Source organism: Mus musculus, chromosome 17 (genome assembly GCF_000001635.26).
Source record: "Mus musculus strain C57BL/6J chromosome 17, GRCm38.p6 C57BL/6J".
Taxonomy (NCBI): Eukaryota; Metazoa; Chordata; class Mammalia; order Rodentia; family Muridae; genus Mus; species Mus musculus.
In genome coordinates this window covers 86,753,318-86,768,925 of record NC_000083.6, presented here as the reverse complement: position 1 = coordinate 86,768,925, position 15,608 = coordinate 86,753,318, and the positions used below count along the sequence as shown (strand labels likewise).

General features: G+C 48.4%; 1 protein-coding gene across 1 annotated transcript in view; it reads right to left on the bottom strand.

Moving 5' to 3' along the window:
- Epas1 (endothelial PAS domain protein 1) overlaps positions 1–15,062 on the bottom strand; it is a 79,547-nt gene extending 64,485 nt beyond the window's left edge. Inside the window, exon 1 of the mRNA NM_010137.3 lies at positions 14,618–15,062. Within this exon, the coding sequence (NP_034267.3) occupies positions 14,618–14,643 (26 nt within the window). The 5' untranslated portion in view covers positions 14,644–15,062. The remainder of the gene's footprint in view (positions 1–14,617) is intronic.
- Between the last annotated feature and the right edge of the window lie 546 nt (positions 15,063–15,608).

Sequence of the window (15,608 nt, the reverse complement as noted above, 5' to 3'; positions counted from 1 at the left end):
AGCCCCATGGAGAGGCAGAACCAGCAGTGTATGGCAGCACCCACCCTGCTTCTGCTCCTGGCTTGACAATTTCTAATTGTGGTAAGAACAGCAGTGGCCATTCCCCTGGGACTTGGCTGTGCATTCCCAGACGCTACCAGCACACAATGGCCCTACTTCTCTGGGGTAAACATTGCCAAATATGACAAACAATAACATCGCCACAACAGAAAACTATGGGGCCAAGAGAGGCAGCGTGGATCTTTGCAAATAGTCTGGGGCTGGGAACGTGTTCAGGTAGGTACTGCCAGACCCTGGCATGGTCATTATACTCTAGTGTCTCAACTGCCTCATCCATATGCTAAAAAGTGACAATTCCTTGGTGTTAGCACCAAGAGCTTTGGAAAGAACAAGTATGGGGGCATTCATGTAAATCCTAGCCCCTGGGACCCTACCTCAGAAAACAAAAACAAAATCAGCTTTAGGAAAACACTGGACAATTGTAAACCGTGGTAATGTAGAGCCCAGCAATATCGGAGCAACGAGTTCGCTGAACGCATCTGTAAAAAGCAGCAGTGCATGCAGGCTCCATTCTAAAGGCTGAGCCCTCAGTGGTAAACAAGGCACGTGTGGAGTCCATACCTTCAGTTTCACCCTGGCAGGGGAGGGGCATGGTAGACATAAGTAAACATGTAAATTACACGTGGAAAATGTTTAGAAGACAAATGGAACAGGATTAGAGGTCAATGGAAGGACGTCGAGAAAGGCTTCCCTGAGGAGGTGATATTTAAGCTGAGAAGGACCGCTTGAAGTCAGCTGGCCAGTCTCCCGGGTGGGGCTGAGGGAAGAGAGAGCTCAGAGGTAAGAAGTCCAGATGTGTTACAGTTGATGATAGGTCTGAGGCCAGAGCTGAGTGACCGGTCAAGTCTCCTGGTTAGGGTATAAGCACAGCCAGGCCTCTGCATTCAAGGAGACCAAGGTCTCTTTAGAGTAGCACCTGTTTCTAGGTTGTCAATGCCTCTCTTTGGCATAAAATAGTGGAACGAGGAAGAGGCGAGCAGCTATGGCCTGGGCAGCCCTGGTTCCTGTGCGACACGGAAGGATGTGTCGTCCTTGACGTGAGTGCTGGGCTGTGCCCTCTCCTGCTTCACAGGTGAGGGGAAACAAAGCAAGCAGAAGGGTGTTGGGATCTGGTGCTTGTCAGGACTTTCTTCAGATTTCCTCAGTCTTGGGGTATCCACTAAATGCCACGATTGGCAAGAATCCACAGGACCCAAAAGCCCAGGCGGAGGGACCCACCGGTAGGAGCCTGGAGACCAGAGTCTCCTGTTAGCCTCTCTCAAGGCTTCCTCCTGTCTGCAGGCGGTTCACTTTTAAGAGGTAATAACACACCTAATGAGTATATTGCTCTGCTCCTTAATGACAATGCCTAGAAGGTTTGCACTTTATACTTTTCAAAGTTCTTTCCATTAAGATAATACTCACAAAGTGTGCTTTTAAAATATACATTTAAAGCACGTGGTATTACTAGAACATTCCCTGGTTCGTATTCAGAGAGCAGCAGACAGAGGTGACATCTCCAACCTAGGTCCGCACAAAGCAGAGAGCAAGCGAAAGCAGTCTCCCAGACTCCCAAGATGCCTGAAAGCGGCTTTGAACTTCATGGGAAGGCCAGCTTTGCCAGGGACATAAAACAAGAGCCAGTGGCCCTGACGGCATTTAGAATCTGGCAAAACCCGAGAAAGCGAAGAAACACAGGAGGCTTGTGGTCATTCTGACGCTATTTGGAGGCGAAGGAATTCAAGTGGGTGAAAGCTTGTCACTCCCCGAAATAAACAAGGGCTCCGGGGACCCAAGGCCAGGAAAATTAAGGTGATGTCACCACCCTTGTCCCCACACAAGCAACTACAGGTGGCCAGAACTAAAATGCACCCACTGATTTAGAGAAAAGAATCTAATGTGCTTGAGAGATGGCTCAGGATGGAGAGTGCACTCACTAGGAGCGCGCTAGTCCTCTGGATCTCCCCATAGCCTGGAATGAGCTAGAGAACATGAGAACCACACTGGCTTGAGCTATGCCCGGGCCTAGCCCCTCACTGACCAAGGCCAGGAAGAACCTGCTATGAGTTCAGGAGAAGCAAAGGCTTGCTTGTTTGTTTGTTTGTTTGCTCGTTTGTTGTTTTTTTAAGGACCTTTTACTTTGGAAAAGAACATGAACACAGACGCTGGTGGGGTAGATAGCTTAGCAGCTAAGAGCACAGAGGGCCCAGGCCCAGTTCCAAGTACCCATGATCCATGGCTCACAACCACTTGTAATTCCAGCTTCAGGAGATCCAGCGCCCTCTTCTGGTCTCTGCAGGTACCTGAGACATGTGTTACACATACAAACACCCGGGCATACACATGCATCTTTTTAAACCTTAAGAAACACACTTAGGAAAGAAAACACAGATACATAGACATGGAGCTAGCTATCTGGTGTTTAGTCACAGGCAAACTTGGCTAAGACATCTTCCTTTTCCCTTCCTGACCCCTGTAAGAAGCTATCGGAATGTAGATGCTACACTCGCATTTATAATGTGGAGAGATCTGAGTATGTGTGGTCAGGTCTGGTCTTGGTTTCTGGCTTTTCTTAGAGCTTCCCTGAGGCTTCCAGAAGGGATGGCCCGAGGTCTCAGTTAGCTCCTGGATAAGGGCCAGTCTGTACTGTGCTGCAAAGCTCCACTGTCCCCTGTCCCTATGTGGTTCTGGCAGGCGATTACGGCTCCTTGGCTCCAGAAGACTCTTCTCTGGGCTCAGGCTTTAACCTGAGCAAACCACTGGCCTAACCAGCCTGCCAGAACTGAGCAGTGGTTCCTCCGTCCTACAACCACAGGGGACAGAACTAACAGTTGAGACATGACAGTTGTCATTGTGAGGTTAAAGTTTAACACAAAACCATCTAGGAGCCGTTCCCTCCCTTGAAGTACCACTGGGCAGGGTAAACTCATGTAACTAGGATCAGTTGCTGGCCTCTGCTGTCCCTGATGTGGGCTCTTGTCCAGGGATTTGGGATCTTTGACCAACTCCTGGCCCACTTTGACCAACTGTGACCTTAGTGCTTCTAAATTCCTCCAGGGAAAAGGTCACACCTGCTTGTGGAGAGGAAAGGGCTCTGACTGTCCTACCCAGGTGACTCCGAAAGAGGATTCTTTTTTTCCCCCACTCTTCTGGCATGGTCAGACTCAGAACATCAACCAGATCTGGGTCTTAAAGAGAAGGTCACAGAACGGCTTGGCCGGAGTGCTCTGGGCTGGGTTTGGATGAAGAGCTACCAGTAGAGACTAAAGATTTGACTCAGCCTTGGCTGTGTAACTCCCTCCACGTGCTAGGTGCCGAAAGAAGCCTTATCCTTCTCTAAGGAGAAATGGCAAGAAAGGATATGACAAATGACCTTACCAAGTCCCCAAGGGGACAAAGGCTTTGGCCTCCTAGTGAGAACATGGGAATGAAGGGCAAGGCAATTTTAGGGTAACAGCAAGCCGTCCCCCTTCAGGTTCCCATTCTGATAGAACTCTAGTATTTATCACTCCCAAGCAGCTATGCAAGCCACAAAGAAATACATACCTGACGGAATGACAGTGGGTTTCCTAAGATCTATGGGTTCAGCGCTTTGAGGTCATTGTTTTGGAGGCCATCATGGCTTCTGCCAATCACTCCTAGGTGTGCACACTCTAGCTAAGTTTGTGGGAGAAGGACAATAAAATTGCTCTAAATAGCTTCTAATGTCTCCAAAAAAGGCAGGCTGAGAATTCCATCAAACATGCTCGAAGAGGGCCTGTCCCTAGATTCTCCAGTCCAGGCCCAGGCTCCATCTCTGCTAATATAAGATCTACTGATTCCGAGTTGAAAGAAAGGAGCACCCCCCAAGCCCTGTCCTGCGCACTCTGCTTCTTTCCGTCTCGCGGTCTGCACTGCCTCGCCCATCCCCAGCGTAGCCTGCAGTTGCTGCCTGTGCAAACCCAAATTCTAATCTTCAAGACCGAAGTCTTATTTAATGCTCTTCTCTCAAAGCTCTGGTCTTCTCCAGCCCAGTCCTTTTTAACTTTATACAACTCAGAGCTCTCGATTCCTATCCATTTTCTGCTCCTGGCTCTGTGCTGTATCTGGCCTAGTTTTTACTCCACACCAAGATGGCAACATCCTAAAGATGCAGCCAGGTGCCTTGGTGCCACACACTGCCACATACTGGTTTAAACGAGTCATTTGAAGAGACCAGAGTCATCAAATGCCTTGGTGTGATCTCTCTGTGCAGCACAGTCCCCAAATCAGCAAATAACCTGTAAGCATGTATACTCGAGGCCAGCAGTACCACAAACCTCTTCTGACCTGCGTGGTGATTATCAAATAAGGATGGGTAAGCTGATCTGAGGCAGTGTTTCTGCCTGTGGTTTCCATCCCTTTGAACTAAGGTCCCCATATTCCTGAATTCCACCTACAGACAACTACAGAACACCTAAAATGGAAATAGAAAGCAAGCTTTAAACTTATTATGCAAATTTAAAAATTCAGACAGAAGATCAGATGGATACAGGGCTACACAATGCCCTGCTGACTGAAGGAGGTCTGCTTTCCAGGGAGACCCTTTGGGACAGCTGATACGGATGCATTTGCATAATTTCCCACCTGGAAAGCTGTTAACTCCGGAGTTAAGCTGGGGAGTTTACCTAGACTACCATGCATTCTTGATGCACAACAGCATTGGCATACTACCTGCCTGATCCTTGCATCTGATGGCAAATAATGCTCACCTGGCCCGTGCCTTGCCCCTCCCCCAACCCCAATTATTTTCTTGTTCACAGAAACAGGTGAAGGGAAGTCGTGTGGATGGAGACAGCTGAGCCCGAGAAAGTGGGACATCAACAAAGTCATTCGAAGCCGGGCAGTGGTGGCACACGCCTTTAATCCCAGCACTCGGGAGGCAGAGGCAGGCAGATTTCTGAGTTCGAGGCCAGCCTGGTCTACAGAGTGAGTTCCAGGACAGCCAGGGGCTATACAGAGAAACCCTGTCTCGAAAAAACAAAACAAAACAAAAAACCAAAGTCATTCTGTATTTATTTTTCTAATGGCCATGATTTCAGAGAAAAATGAAAAGGATCAGCATTTATTGGCCACATCAGAAAATCAGACATCCCTGCTCTTGTGCCATGTGCAAGAACGAACGTGGAAAGGCAAGAACAAATAAAATGTCTTTAGACAACAAAGAAGTATAAAACAGCAAATGGAGGGAAAGGCAGGGTGGGAATGCTATGGGTTTCTGTTAAAGGCAGAGAGCTTAGGCTCATTCATGATAAGACAAAGTGTGAGATATTTGGGCAGAAAGAGGGAAAAAGCATTCAAGCATGGACTAAGAACCAGAGACGAACGAGTACTGTGACAATACCTGTGTGGCAGAGGAATAGGCTTGTGGGGAGCTCAGGAGGTGCCGTAAGTGACTGAGTGGGGCAGATGAGAGAGCTGGAGTGTGGGGACCCTCATTTCCAGCAGTCACCTGCTTCGTAGCTTCCCTATGGGAAGGCCCTTGAGTGAGGTTCTTAGATCTTCAGACTGAGTATTTAGCTAATCCTTGGGGGATCTTCAAAGAAACCCCCAAGTCCTCATGGAACCCTCTTGCCACAAGGAAAATTTGCTGTGCTTCCAAGACAACGTGAAGGCCTGAAACAAGGTCGTATTGGTACCATGTAAACGTTTTCTGAGAGCCTAGGAAAAGAGTGATGGTGCCAGGGTCTGCTAACTGGTTTCCATAGAACAGCGGATGACTCCAGAGTGGGGCCACAGAGTGCTTTAGAATTCCCTCTGAATCCTTGACCACCACAAAGGCCTTCACCAAATGGGTGGGGCAAAACATTGGCTGAGCCAAGAAAACATAGTAGCAGCAATAAAGCCAGAAACAGAAACTGAGAAGGGCCTTGGCTTGTACACCACACCCACCATTAATTCCCTTAAGACCTGGCTATAGAGTAAAAGGGACTCCTGCTTGCTACACGGTGATACAGTTACAATTATAGACGCTCCCTTGTCACCAGTGAAATGGGACCTTCATATTTCCTTTATCTTAATATCTAGGTAAACATTTGTTGTGCAAGTACACAAACAAAGGTTCTAAAGGTGAAATGTAGTGTGTCTGGTAACACCACGCTGCTCTCAGCCCGGGACAAGAAAGCCTTTTTGACTCCTGCACAGGCTTTCTCGCTCCCTTTACCCTAGACACCAAAATTAGCTCCATCAACCTCAGCCAGCGCTGGAGCGAAGGCTGCCATTCTAAAATAGCACCTGGGAACTGCTGGACACACCAGAGAGAAACACAGGGCACAGTGGCTCACAGGAGCAGACTGAGAAAGCCACTCACTGGACCGATTTTAAAAAACAAACAAACAAACAAACAAACAACAACAACAACAACAAACCCTAAATACATTACCAGGGCTTCTGGAACTCAGAGAATTGCCCACATGGCTTGTTTTATAGACCTTGATTTATTCTACTAGGTTTTTCTGTTTTCACTCAGAAGGCACTGTGAGGGGTCACAGTTTCATAAAACATTGTAGTGCTTTAAAAAGTATTTAGGCAATGCCTATGATTTAACCTCAAGTTTTACTTTATGAACATGAATAGCCTTATTGGTGCTTTAAAACCAGCAGTTGAGAATTGATTTTTAAACCTTGTTTTGAAAAGTAAAATTCTCAGCTTCTAGAAGGTGTAATTTTGTTATTCCCACATGGAATTCATAAACAAAACCAAGCGTGTGTGTGTGTGTGTGTGTGTGTGTGTGTGCGCTTAGAGGCACTCTTTTCCTACAACCATGTATGACGTATGTTCCAGAACAATCTTTCTCAACACTCCAAAGTGCTTCAGCAACAGGAAGTCATAAAGGTAGGAAGGAGACCTGTAAATATTTGCTGTAATTACTCATTAGTAATGAGCGGGGTTAGTGCTGCAGCTAAGTTGCTCCTTTAGGTTCCTGGCTATGGCCCCTTCCTACAACACAACACAAGACCAGGAGCCCAAGATGGTGTTCTGGGCCCAGCCTCTCCACGCCTAGGTTTGGCTTCAGATGAAGAGGTTTGGTTCTTTAGCCCCTCCAGTTCCCGCCCCTCCAGGAGGCAGGCAGGTCAGGACAAACCTTACATGGTGACAAGAGGCTGAGCGCTTTCAATTATGAGTAACATGTGTGTTTGTTAACAGTGATATGCCATCCAAAGACACAGAACCCTTCATGGCTAGACACACAACATAGTGCTTTAAATTATTGCCAGTTCCAAACCATATACTGTAGCTGGTGTATTTTAAATGATTTATAAAGCATTCGTAACTTTCTTAGATGGAGCCTATGTATCCTCTTATTCTTAGCAAACTACTGACTTTCCAGTTAAGAGGCCAACTAACTGTGCACTTCAAACCAAGGGCAGACCAAAAGAGGCCACTAACACTACTCATTAACATCTAAAATTGCCAGTGGCTGTAGCCTGCCATTTAGGGGGGGGGGGTAGCCAATATAACAGCATGGGTCAGTCTCTAGACTATCATGGTCAATAGGGCAGCACAGTAGATCCGTGTGTGTGTGTGTGTGTGTGTGTGTGTGTGTGTGTATGTGTATACATGTTTGGGTACATAGTCTAACCAGATGAAAAACATGAATCATCTGATTCTTACCTATGACATCGGAAGTTGCCACTAGAATGGTGAATGTAGTGAGCCACTGGGGGGGATATAGGAAAATTCTAAAGGTCTATTTCCATGATGTTGTGGAATTAAAACATGTCAGATGTATACACGGATATACATACATACATGTGTGTGTGTGTGTGTGTGTGTGTGTGTGTTATTTTTAAGTGTGTGACATGTGACTGCGTGGCTGTGGGAACTGGGTGTCAGATCCCTAGGAACTATACTGAGGGGTAGTTATGAGCACATGGGTGCTGGAGTCAAACTCAGGGCTTCTATAAGATCAGCAAATGCTCTTACGTGCAGAGCCATCACACACACACACACACACACACACACACACACACACACACGTTTTCATGTGTTTGTTTTACTTACCAACAAGCCATTCATCATGAAATCTCATTCTGTATGAGAAAGTATCTGCTTCCTAGGGTCTGGCATACAGACCACTCCTAACTTTAAAGAATCCTGTGCTTCTCGGCAGGCAACACTCTTTATCCCAGGAGCCTGGAGGATGTACTGGTGGCCTCTGGAAACAGCCCAAGGCCATAAGCAAACCAGTATTTCTTGAGCTATTAGGGAAAGAAAGGCCACTCAGACGCACATAACACTCTGGTCTCGGCCACGCTTATCTCTGATTCTGGGGATCTCAAATAACCTCCACATTTCTCTCAGTCTCGGACGTTCAGATTGGTTCTGTGTCTTTGAGTAACAGGACCAGAAAAATGTCAGTGAATTGCACATAGACTCTACTTGAAAAACTGTGTGTTGCTAGCTGCATATATTCATACATGCCCCACCCCACCCCACCCCACCCCACCCTACCCCACCCCATCCCACCCCGCCCCACCCCAAACCCATACCACAACCCACAACTGTTCCAAAGCAATCATGGTTTGAGGCGAGGAAACTCAAGAAGATCTCAAGGCTCTTGGTATATGGCCTGGGGTGCTCACCAGAGAAAGGACTCTATAAAAATATGATCACGACAATCATAAACTACTATTTATCCCCTCCCCCCATCCATCTTTTCCTTCCTATGCTTGCAATTTCAAAAGATCAAAGGAGCCACAGAGGAAGAGCTCCTAACAGGTCCCTCCGCACAATGGAGTCTGAAGACTGAACGGTTCTTGAAGTCTTGCCACCAGCAAAGGGTGGGAAGAAAGCTTTGAACTTCCAGGGGCAGTGGAGAACTGTCCCCTGCTTTAGCTGAGGAAATATCTATATATATATTAAAAAAAATAAGTAATTCCAGGAATTCAGGAATAGCCTTTGGGTCTTCAGTTCCTGCCTGTGTGTGTGAGGTTTGATACAAGGGATGAGTCACGAGAAAAGTCATTATAATAATTATAAACACAGCAACAAAAGAAGTTATCATTTATAGAGTGCTTACCACATTCAGACATGGTATTAAATGCTTTATAGGCCTTTTAGGTAAGGCCAGGAGGCAAGGAACGGTGGGTGAGAGTGTGGACTCTGGAGAGTCTCAGCTCCAAGATATACTGCCTGTGACAACGGGCAGCAACCTTGCTGCACCTGAGTTCCCATCAGTGAACTGGAGATAATAACAGGGCTTATCTCACAGGGTTGTTACAAGGATTAACAAAGTTAATCCGGAAAGTTCTGAGGACAGCGCTGGCACGGGAAGATTGAGCGCTCAGCTTTCCATCTTGTCCTTCTGCCTATGTAGCTCATTTCTCCCAAGAGCACATCCATTTCTAAGGTTCAAAAGAATCTCCAGATAGCAGGGGATAGTGGAAAACATGTCTTATAGACACTCCCTAGGACAAGACAAGACGCTGGCATTGAAATGTAGGAACAGGCAGCCTGTAGCCTAGAACTCAGGGAGGGGAGCTCTTGGGTGCTAGACAGACAAGCAGGAAGAAGGTATTTTCTCTTCACACCACCTTTGAAAGGCGACTAGGAGCTGAACAAAGGGTGGCGATCCAGCTCAGTGGTAGAGAATGCTATCCCAGCCCGTGCAAAGCTCTGGGTTCACTCTTCATGAAGAGGGGAGATTGAGATTAACATTAAAAAAAAAAAAACCCAGAGAACAAAACATACACTCTATAGAATTTTAGAGATCTATTACTACCCCGGAAGCTCATTTACAAGGCTCCCGGAAAAGTACTCCCCTCCCTTCTCGGCCTTCACGGAGTCAGTCAAGGCCACCGTTGTCCTCAGTGGAAACAGAAACCTTTGGTTGTCACTGTGGAGGCCAGTAAGTGTCCTCCCTGCAAATTCTCCACCCAAAACAAGTGTGTACATCAAGCAGTTAAACTCGGTAGCCGGGCTGGTGAGATGGCTGGGCAGGTAAAGGGCACTGACTGCTCTTCCGAAGGTCCTGAGTTCAAATCCCAGCAACCACATGGTGGCTCACAACCACCCATAATGAGATCTGACACCCTCTTCTGGTGTGTCTGAAGTCAGCTACAGTGAACTTAGGTATAATAATAAATAAATCTTTAAAAAAAAAAAAAAACCAACCAACTGGTAGTCATTTTGTCCATGTGTCAAAGTTCATGGTGCAGAACGCCTGTGGAGCATCCGTATTTTTATGTTCATCATCTCCAAGTTCTAACGTCTACCACCACACTCTCTCTGAGATCCAGTTTATGCTGGTGTCCAGCATCTACCGTTTATTATCTCAGGGACACAGAGCCAGCTTCCTCAATGACGAATGCATTTCAATAATGGTGTACGGTTACCAACTGAAATACCATTCAGAATTTCTTTTCTTTAGCTTCAAATATTTGAACCCTACCAAAGAAAACACCCATGAGTGGCTGATACCCCAACGGTTTCTTGGGTGGTCCTGTCCCCCCACCCTGACCCCCATCAGACCAAGCAATTGGGAGTAATGAACAGATGCCCCATTTCTTAGTTTTCAGCACTGTTTTTCCAGACCCACTGGTTAGTATCTTGGTATAGATGTCATTGTGAGACTCACCAGCATGTTTCTGGAGTGTGCAAAGCTGAATAATAAGGCCCTGGGAGAAAACAGAACTTACTCAGTAACTTGGTAAAAAGCTCGGTAGTTTGTGTACCACAAAACTTTCCTTAGGACTAAGGAAAGATTCATCAAGATAAAACGAAGGAGGACCCTATTATCTTGAGATAGGACAGGACCGTTTTTGCTTTGTTGTTGCAGTTTTTAAAGCAAGTAAATGCTGCACAGAAAAGATTTCCTCAAAGATGGAAAAGGCTCAGCCTTGAAGGAGGCACTTTCAAACCCAGGGGGCTGAAGCCCTACAGCACTAGGAATTAACTACTTGGTTCCTTCTCTCTCTAAACAACATAGATTCCTAGAACCCTGGGCAGGGCCATGTAAACACACACATGCACAGAGGCAGAGAAACAGCAGCAGAGAGGCTTTGTTGACAACGTAAACAAAGTAGCCTGTTTTCAGTTCAGGCTTTCATCCCTGCAAAATTGCCTAATCACACCAGGCAACAATCTAGTAGCTGTGGAATGTCCTCTACTTCACAAAGCAACTTGCTACATCCAGGAACCAGGAGGGTGCTTGCATTGGTTTTATTTTATACCTCGAGTAGTAGGGTTTGTTGGGGTCTTTTGTTGTTGTTGTTGTTTGTTTGGTTTTTGTTTTTTGTTTTCCCCTAACTGAAATAAAGGAAAGGTACTCAACCAATGGATTCCGATTCCCCAAAGTTTTTAACTACCAAGAGCAGCGCCACTGACTGGTTGACATCTCTCCTGCCTCAGCTCAGAACAAGGCTCTTGCAATTATCTAGGAAAGTAAACCTCTGTCTTGAAGGTTCAGGGGTCTGGTGGTGGTGGTGGTGGAGGTATGGTGATGGTGAGCTGCACTAATCCTTTGGAAATCCTCAGTGGCAAGAGGCATGCCATGGCGGGGGTGGGGGGGGTGGGGGGGTGGGGGGGATGGGGTGGGAGGCTCTGCTGTTCACATGCTAACTGATTGTAATGAACCAACTTTCTGATTCTTATCAGCACTAATTTTCCTTGTACCGAGAGGGATTATTTTACCTTCCTTGAGCCTTATCCAGAAAGAGAAAATATGTTTATGGCTTTCATACTTGCTTATAAAATAATCTTCAAGCCTCACAATAAAACTGAAAAAAACAACAACAACAAAAAACCAAAACAACAACAAAAAACCAAAAAAAAAAAAAAAAACCCAAAAAACAAAACAAAACAAAAAAACCAAAACTCTAAGAAAGTCATCTTTAGTACAGTTTAAATGCCAGGCTGATAGTGTCGTACAGCACTGCTCTACCAGGTTAGACTGTTGTCAAATGTTGAAGGAACACTAGTTAGGAGATAAGCTTCACTCAAGAAGCCCAGCCAGCATTGTCTCCTCGGCTGGGAAAACTGATGGACCTTGGGTTTATTTTAACAGAGGAACAATTAAATCTGCTGCCATCAGAAGCCAGCCACAGTTAGAAAACTTGAAGGTCCAGCTATCTCCAATTCCTTGCCCATCTTTGCCCTGGCACCAAATACCAGAAGCACTCCTGAAAGGTACTTGGACCCAGAGTCTAGCTTTGTGCCTGGACTTGGATTCCTGGCCACCCAAAGACCTCACTTCCATTTATCTTAATTGTTCTACAAATCCCCACTTGAGAGCATCCACACTTGGCTCTTCCTAGAATCAGGAATCCTGCTGGGTTGATGAGAACTCCAAGAGAGCTTGCTGTGGCTCCCCCAGTCTGCTAACCAGCCAACAAATAAAAGACTGGCTCCTGACTATCATGAAGGAATATATCCACCCACACAAGGATGTTTGGGACTAAAACAAGCCTTCTGGCCTCTGGAAGGGCTGTTTCCAGAAGGAACCATACAAATGCTCAGTTATGCCCTGGAGAAGAACCGGCCCTTGAACCACTAGTGGGTGGTATCACCAATCCGGGAACCCTTGCTGCTCACATTGATTTCCTGAAGCGCTCTGGAAAGCTCTGGGCAGCCATTTAAGGGACATTAACTTTTGATGCCCTGCTTCACAATTTTCAACTACATATTGATGCCCCCAAGAAGTCAGTCAATTTAACCAGAATCTCAAAACCACTATCCTAACAGGCTTTGGAAGTCTGAACCTACACTGAACCTACACTGCTTGCCCTGTTTTTTGGACACACACACACACACACACCCTGCGGGCCTGGCTACCACTGGGGCACTGCACTACAGGCCGAAGATTCCTAGGAGGTTCACAGTCTGTGTCACACTGGTTCTTAAAGTGGCCGCTGTTGTGGATAATTTGTAGTGTCATTATGCAACGTTCTTCTAGGCTCTGACTATACTCCCTGCCAGCCCTCGGCAAAGAGTCTCTGCAAGCTGGGTATGGAAATAGCTTTCCCCACTGATCCCTGACTCTCCCAAGGATTGATAGACCTAAGAGCAAGATGACACTTGACACTGATTACTGTCAGGTCTCATCTCGGACAAACGCGACAGTCACCCATAGACAAGGCAGTAATAAAGTGTTCAATAAGTGCTCCTGGCTACTCTGCTGTCCAACTTCGCGGTTTTGATGGTTTGTGATTACCCTCTGGCTGGTTTTACAGTTTGAGCTAGAATCTTAGTCTTTTTTTTTCTCTCTCTCTCTCTTGCTTCTCCTTCTCTACCCTCAAAGTACACAGAACCTCAGAGTTGTTTGGTGGGCGATAATGGGGAATCTAGAACCGGACTCAATACCTTCCCCCTCTAGAGATCCGCCAGCGCAGGGCGCGGGCGCCGGGCCAGGACGGGTGCGATTCGCTGGAGTTTATCAACTCCTTATCGGTGCCCTGAGGTGGGAGCTGCAGCTTTCGACCAGAGGATACACAGTTCCTGGCTCATGTCCCTAAGTGGAAGCCCAAACAAAAAGCCCGTTTGCTCGGGGCTGGGTCCTCACCGCCAGTCTTTTCCAGTCTGGCCACGGATCTCTGGCAGCTCGCGCCATTCTGCGGTCACGCGTACCATTCCGGACACCCCAGCTAAGTCGCCACGGAGCGCAGTGCTGGAAGCTCTAACCCACGGCACGCACCGATCGAAACAGGAGCAAAGTGCCAGGCGGCCAGCTATAAACTTTTGCAGGCGACGAGAATGTACCCAGGTCTGCGGCGGGGTCACAGTGTGTTCCCACCTCAGCTCCTAGAGCTGGGTGTCAAGTCACCAGATGCGGGGCGGATTGAAGGAGGCTCGAGGGCAGCGCGAGTTGCCCCGAGTTGCCTCTCACCCAGTGCCGAAAGGTTCGCGAGGACAAACCTTCGTGGCTGCCCTTCGTCTTAAGAATCAGACACTCGGAGCCGCCGGGTGTCACGGTCTTCTCTCTGCACACTAGAGCACCTGCCCCCGCAGGGCAATCCAGGTCACTCACTCCCCACTCTCTGCCGGAGTCTAGGTGTAGGGTAAGGTTAAGGGGGTTGAACAAACTTGGGTGCCGTCTGGAGCAGGACCCTTGACAGTGTTCCGGCTTCTCGGTCAGGGCGCACCCCAGAGTTGCGCTTTGCCCTCTGTTCCATGCTAGTTTGGGGCGCAAAGCCCGCATAGGAACGCTCTCGGAAAGACCTAGAGGGTCTTAGGAAAAGAAAGGCGTGTCTACTGCTCCAGCATGGAAACCCTAAGAGTCGAGGGCATCAGCCCAGAAACATTTCAAAACACTCGCTAGGGAAGCTTGGTGCTCCAGGGACGACAGACTTTGGAAGGCGCCGCGGAAGCACCCCTGACCTCCAGGGCCATCTCTCCGTGTCTCAAGGTCTCGGAACTATCCGCTTTGCAACTCTACTGCGACACCGCAGCTCCTTGTCCCTAAAGGCATCACCGACTCGCTTACTCAAAGCCCCTCAACAGCGGTCCTCCAGCCTCCGAGAACTCTCGCACCCCTCTCCCGACTGCCCCGGGTCGCGCCCGCCACGCGCAGTTCCGCCAATGCCTGGGACCAAGTCGGTCGCCAGCTTTGACTCCCGCTTACCTTTTTTTCTCCTTGTCAGCTGTCATTGTCGCCGTGGCCCTCCGAGACCCGGAGCACCTGGGTTCCTTAACCCCGTAGGGGCTGCAGCCGCTCTCTTTGCTGTGGCCCTCCGCAGCTCTCTGTCGCCCGGGCAGGTGTGAAAGGTCTTTAGTGCTCGCAGGTCCGAGAGTCCCGCTCAATCAGGTGGAAGTTTGCAGAGGGCTGGCTAGGTGCGGAGGAGGAGGAGGGAGGAGGGGGGTGACGGGGAGGAACCTGCAGGAGGAGGCGGGGCCGGGGAAAGGAGTGGGAGGAGGTTGTAAGACGCCAAAAGAGAGAGAGAGCAGCGACAAGGGACCTGGAGTTCCGTTTAGCCCCGAACAGGAGTCACTTTTCTGGGATCTGACAAATCAAAACCAACCAACCAAAAAAGAAAAAGAAAAAAAGAAAAAGAAAAAAAGAAAAAAAAATGGCTCGAAGAGAGCAAGTTGGAAAAAAATCCGGGGGCAAGCGAGTGCGGCCGCTGAGATGACCATACAGTCTCAGGACACTGCCGAGGATTGTACGGCCGCCTCAGGAGAGCTGGAGCGGAGCGCTGCGGACTCCGGAGCTGTACACCGGCCGCTCTCGAATGTCCGGCCTCCTCGGCTGTCAGCCCACTTTAAAAACTCGGACGGCCCGCCCGCGGGAGGGCGCGAGGGGCGCGGGAGTGGGACATCGGGCTGGGGGCGGGCCGGGGGCGGGGCTCCAGAGAAGCCCCGCCCCGCACGCTGGCTGCCTGCCCCGACTTCCCACCGTGTCCCGGCCAATAGGGAGGCGCGGCCACAGCCTCTGCCCTGACCCCGTCCCTCCCCTTTCTCTGGAGCTGCGCTCCTCGGGCGCCCGCCTGCCCTTCCTCCTCCTTCCGCAGAACTGCGACTTGTTTTTGAGGTCGCTGGTGGCGAGTAACTATATGGGACTCCAAATGGAAGCGCAGTTAGCGCAGGACTGAGTAATGGCGGGGATCTGCTACCCA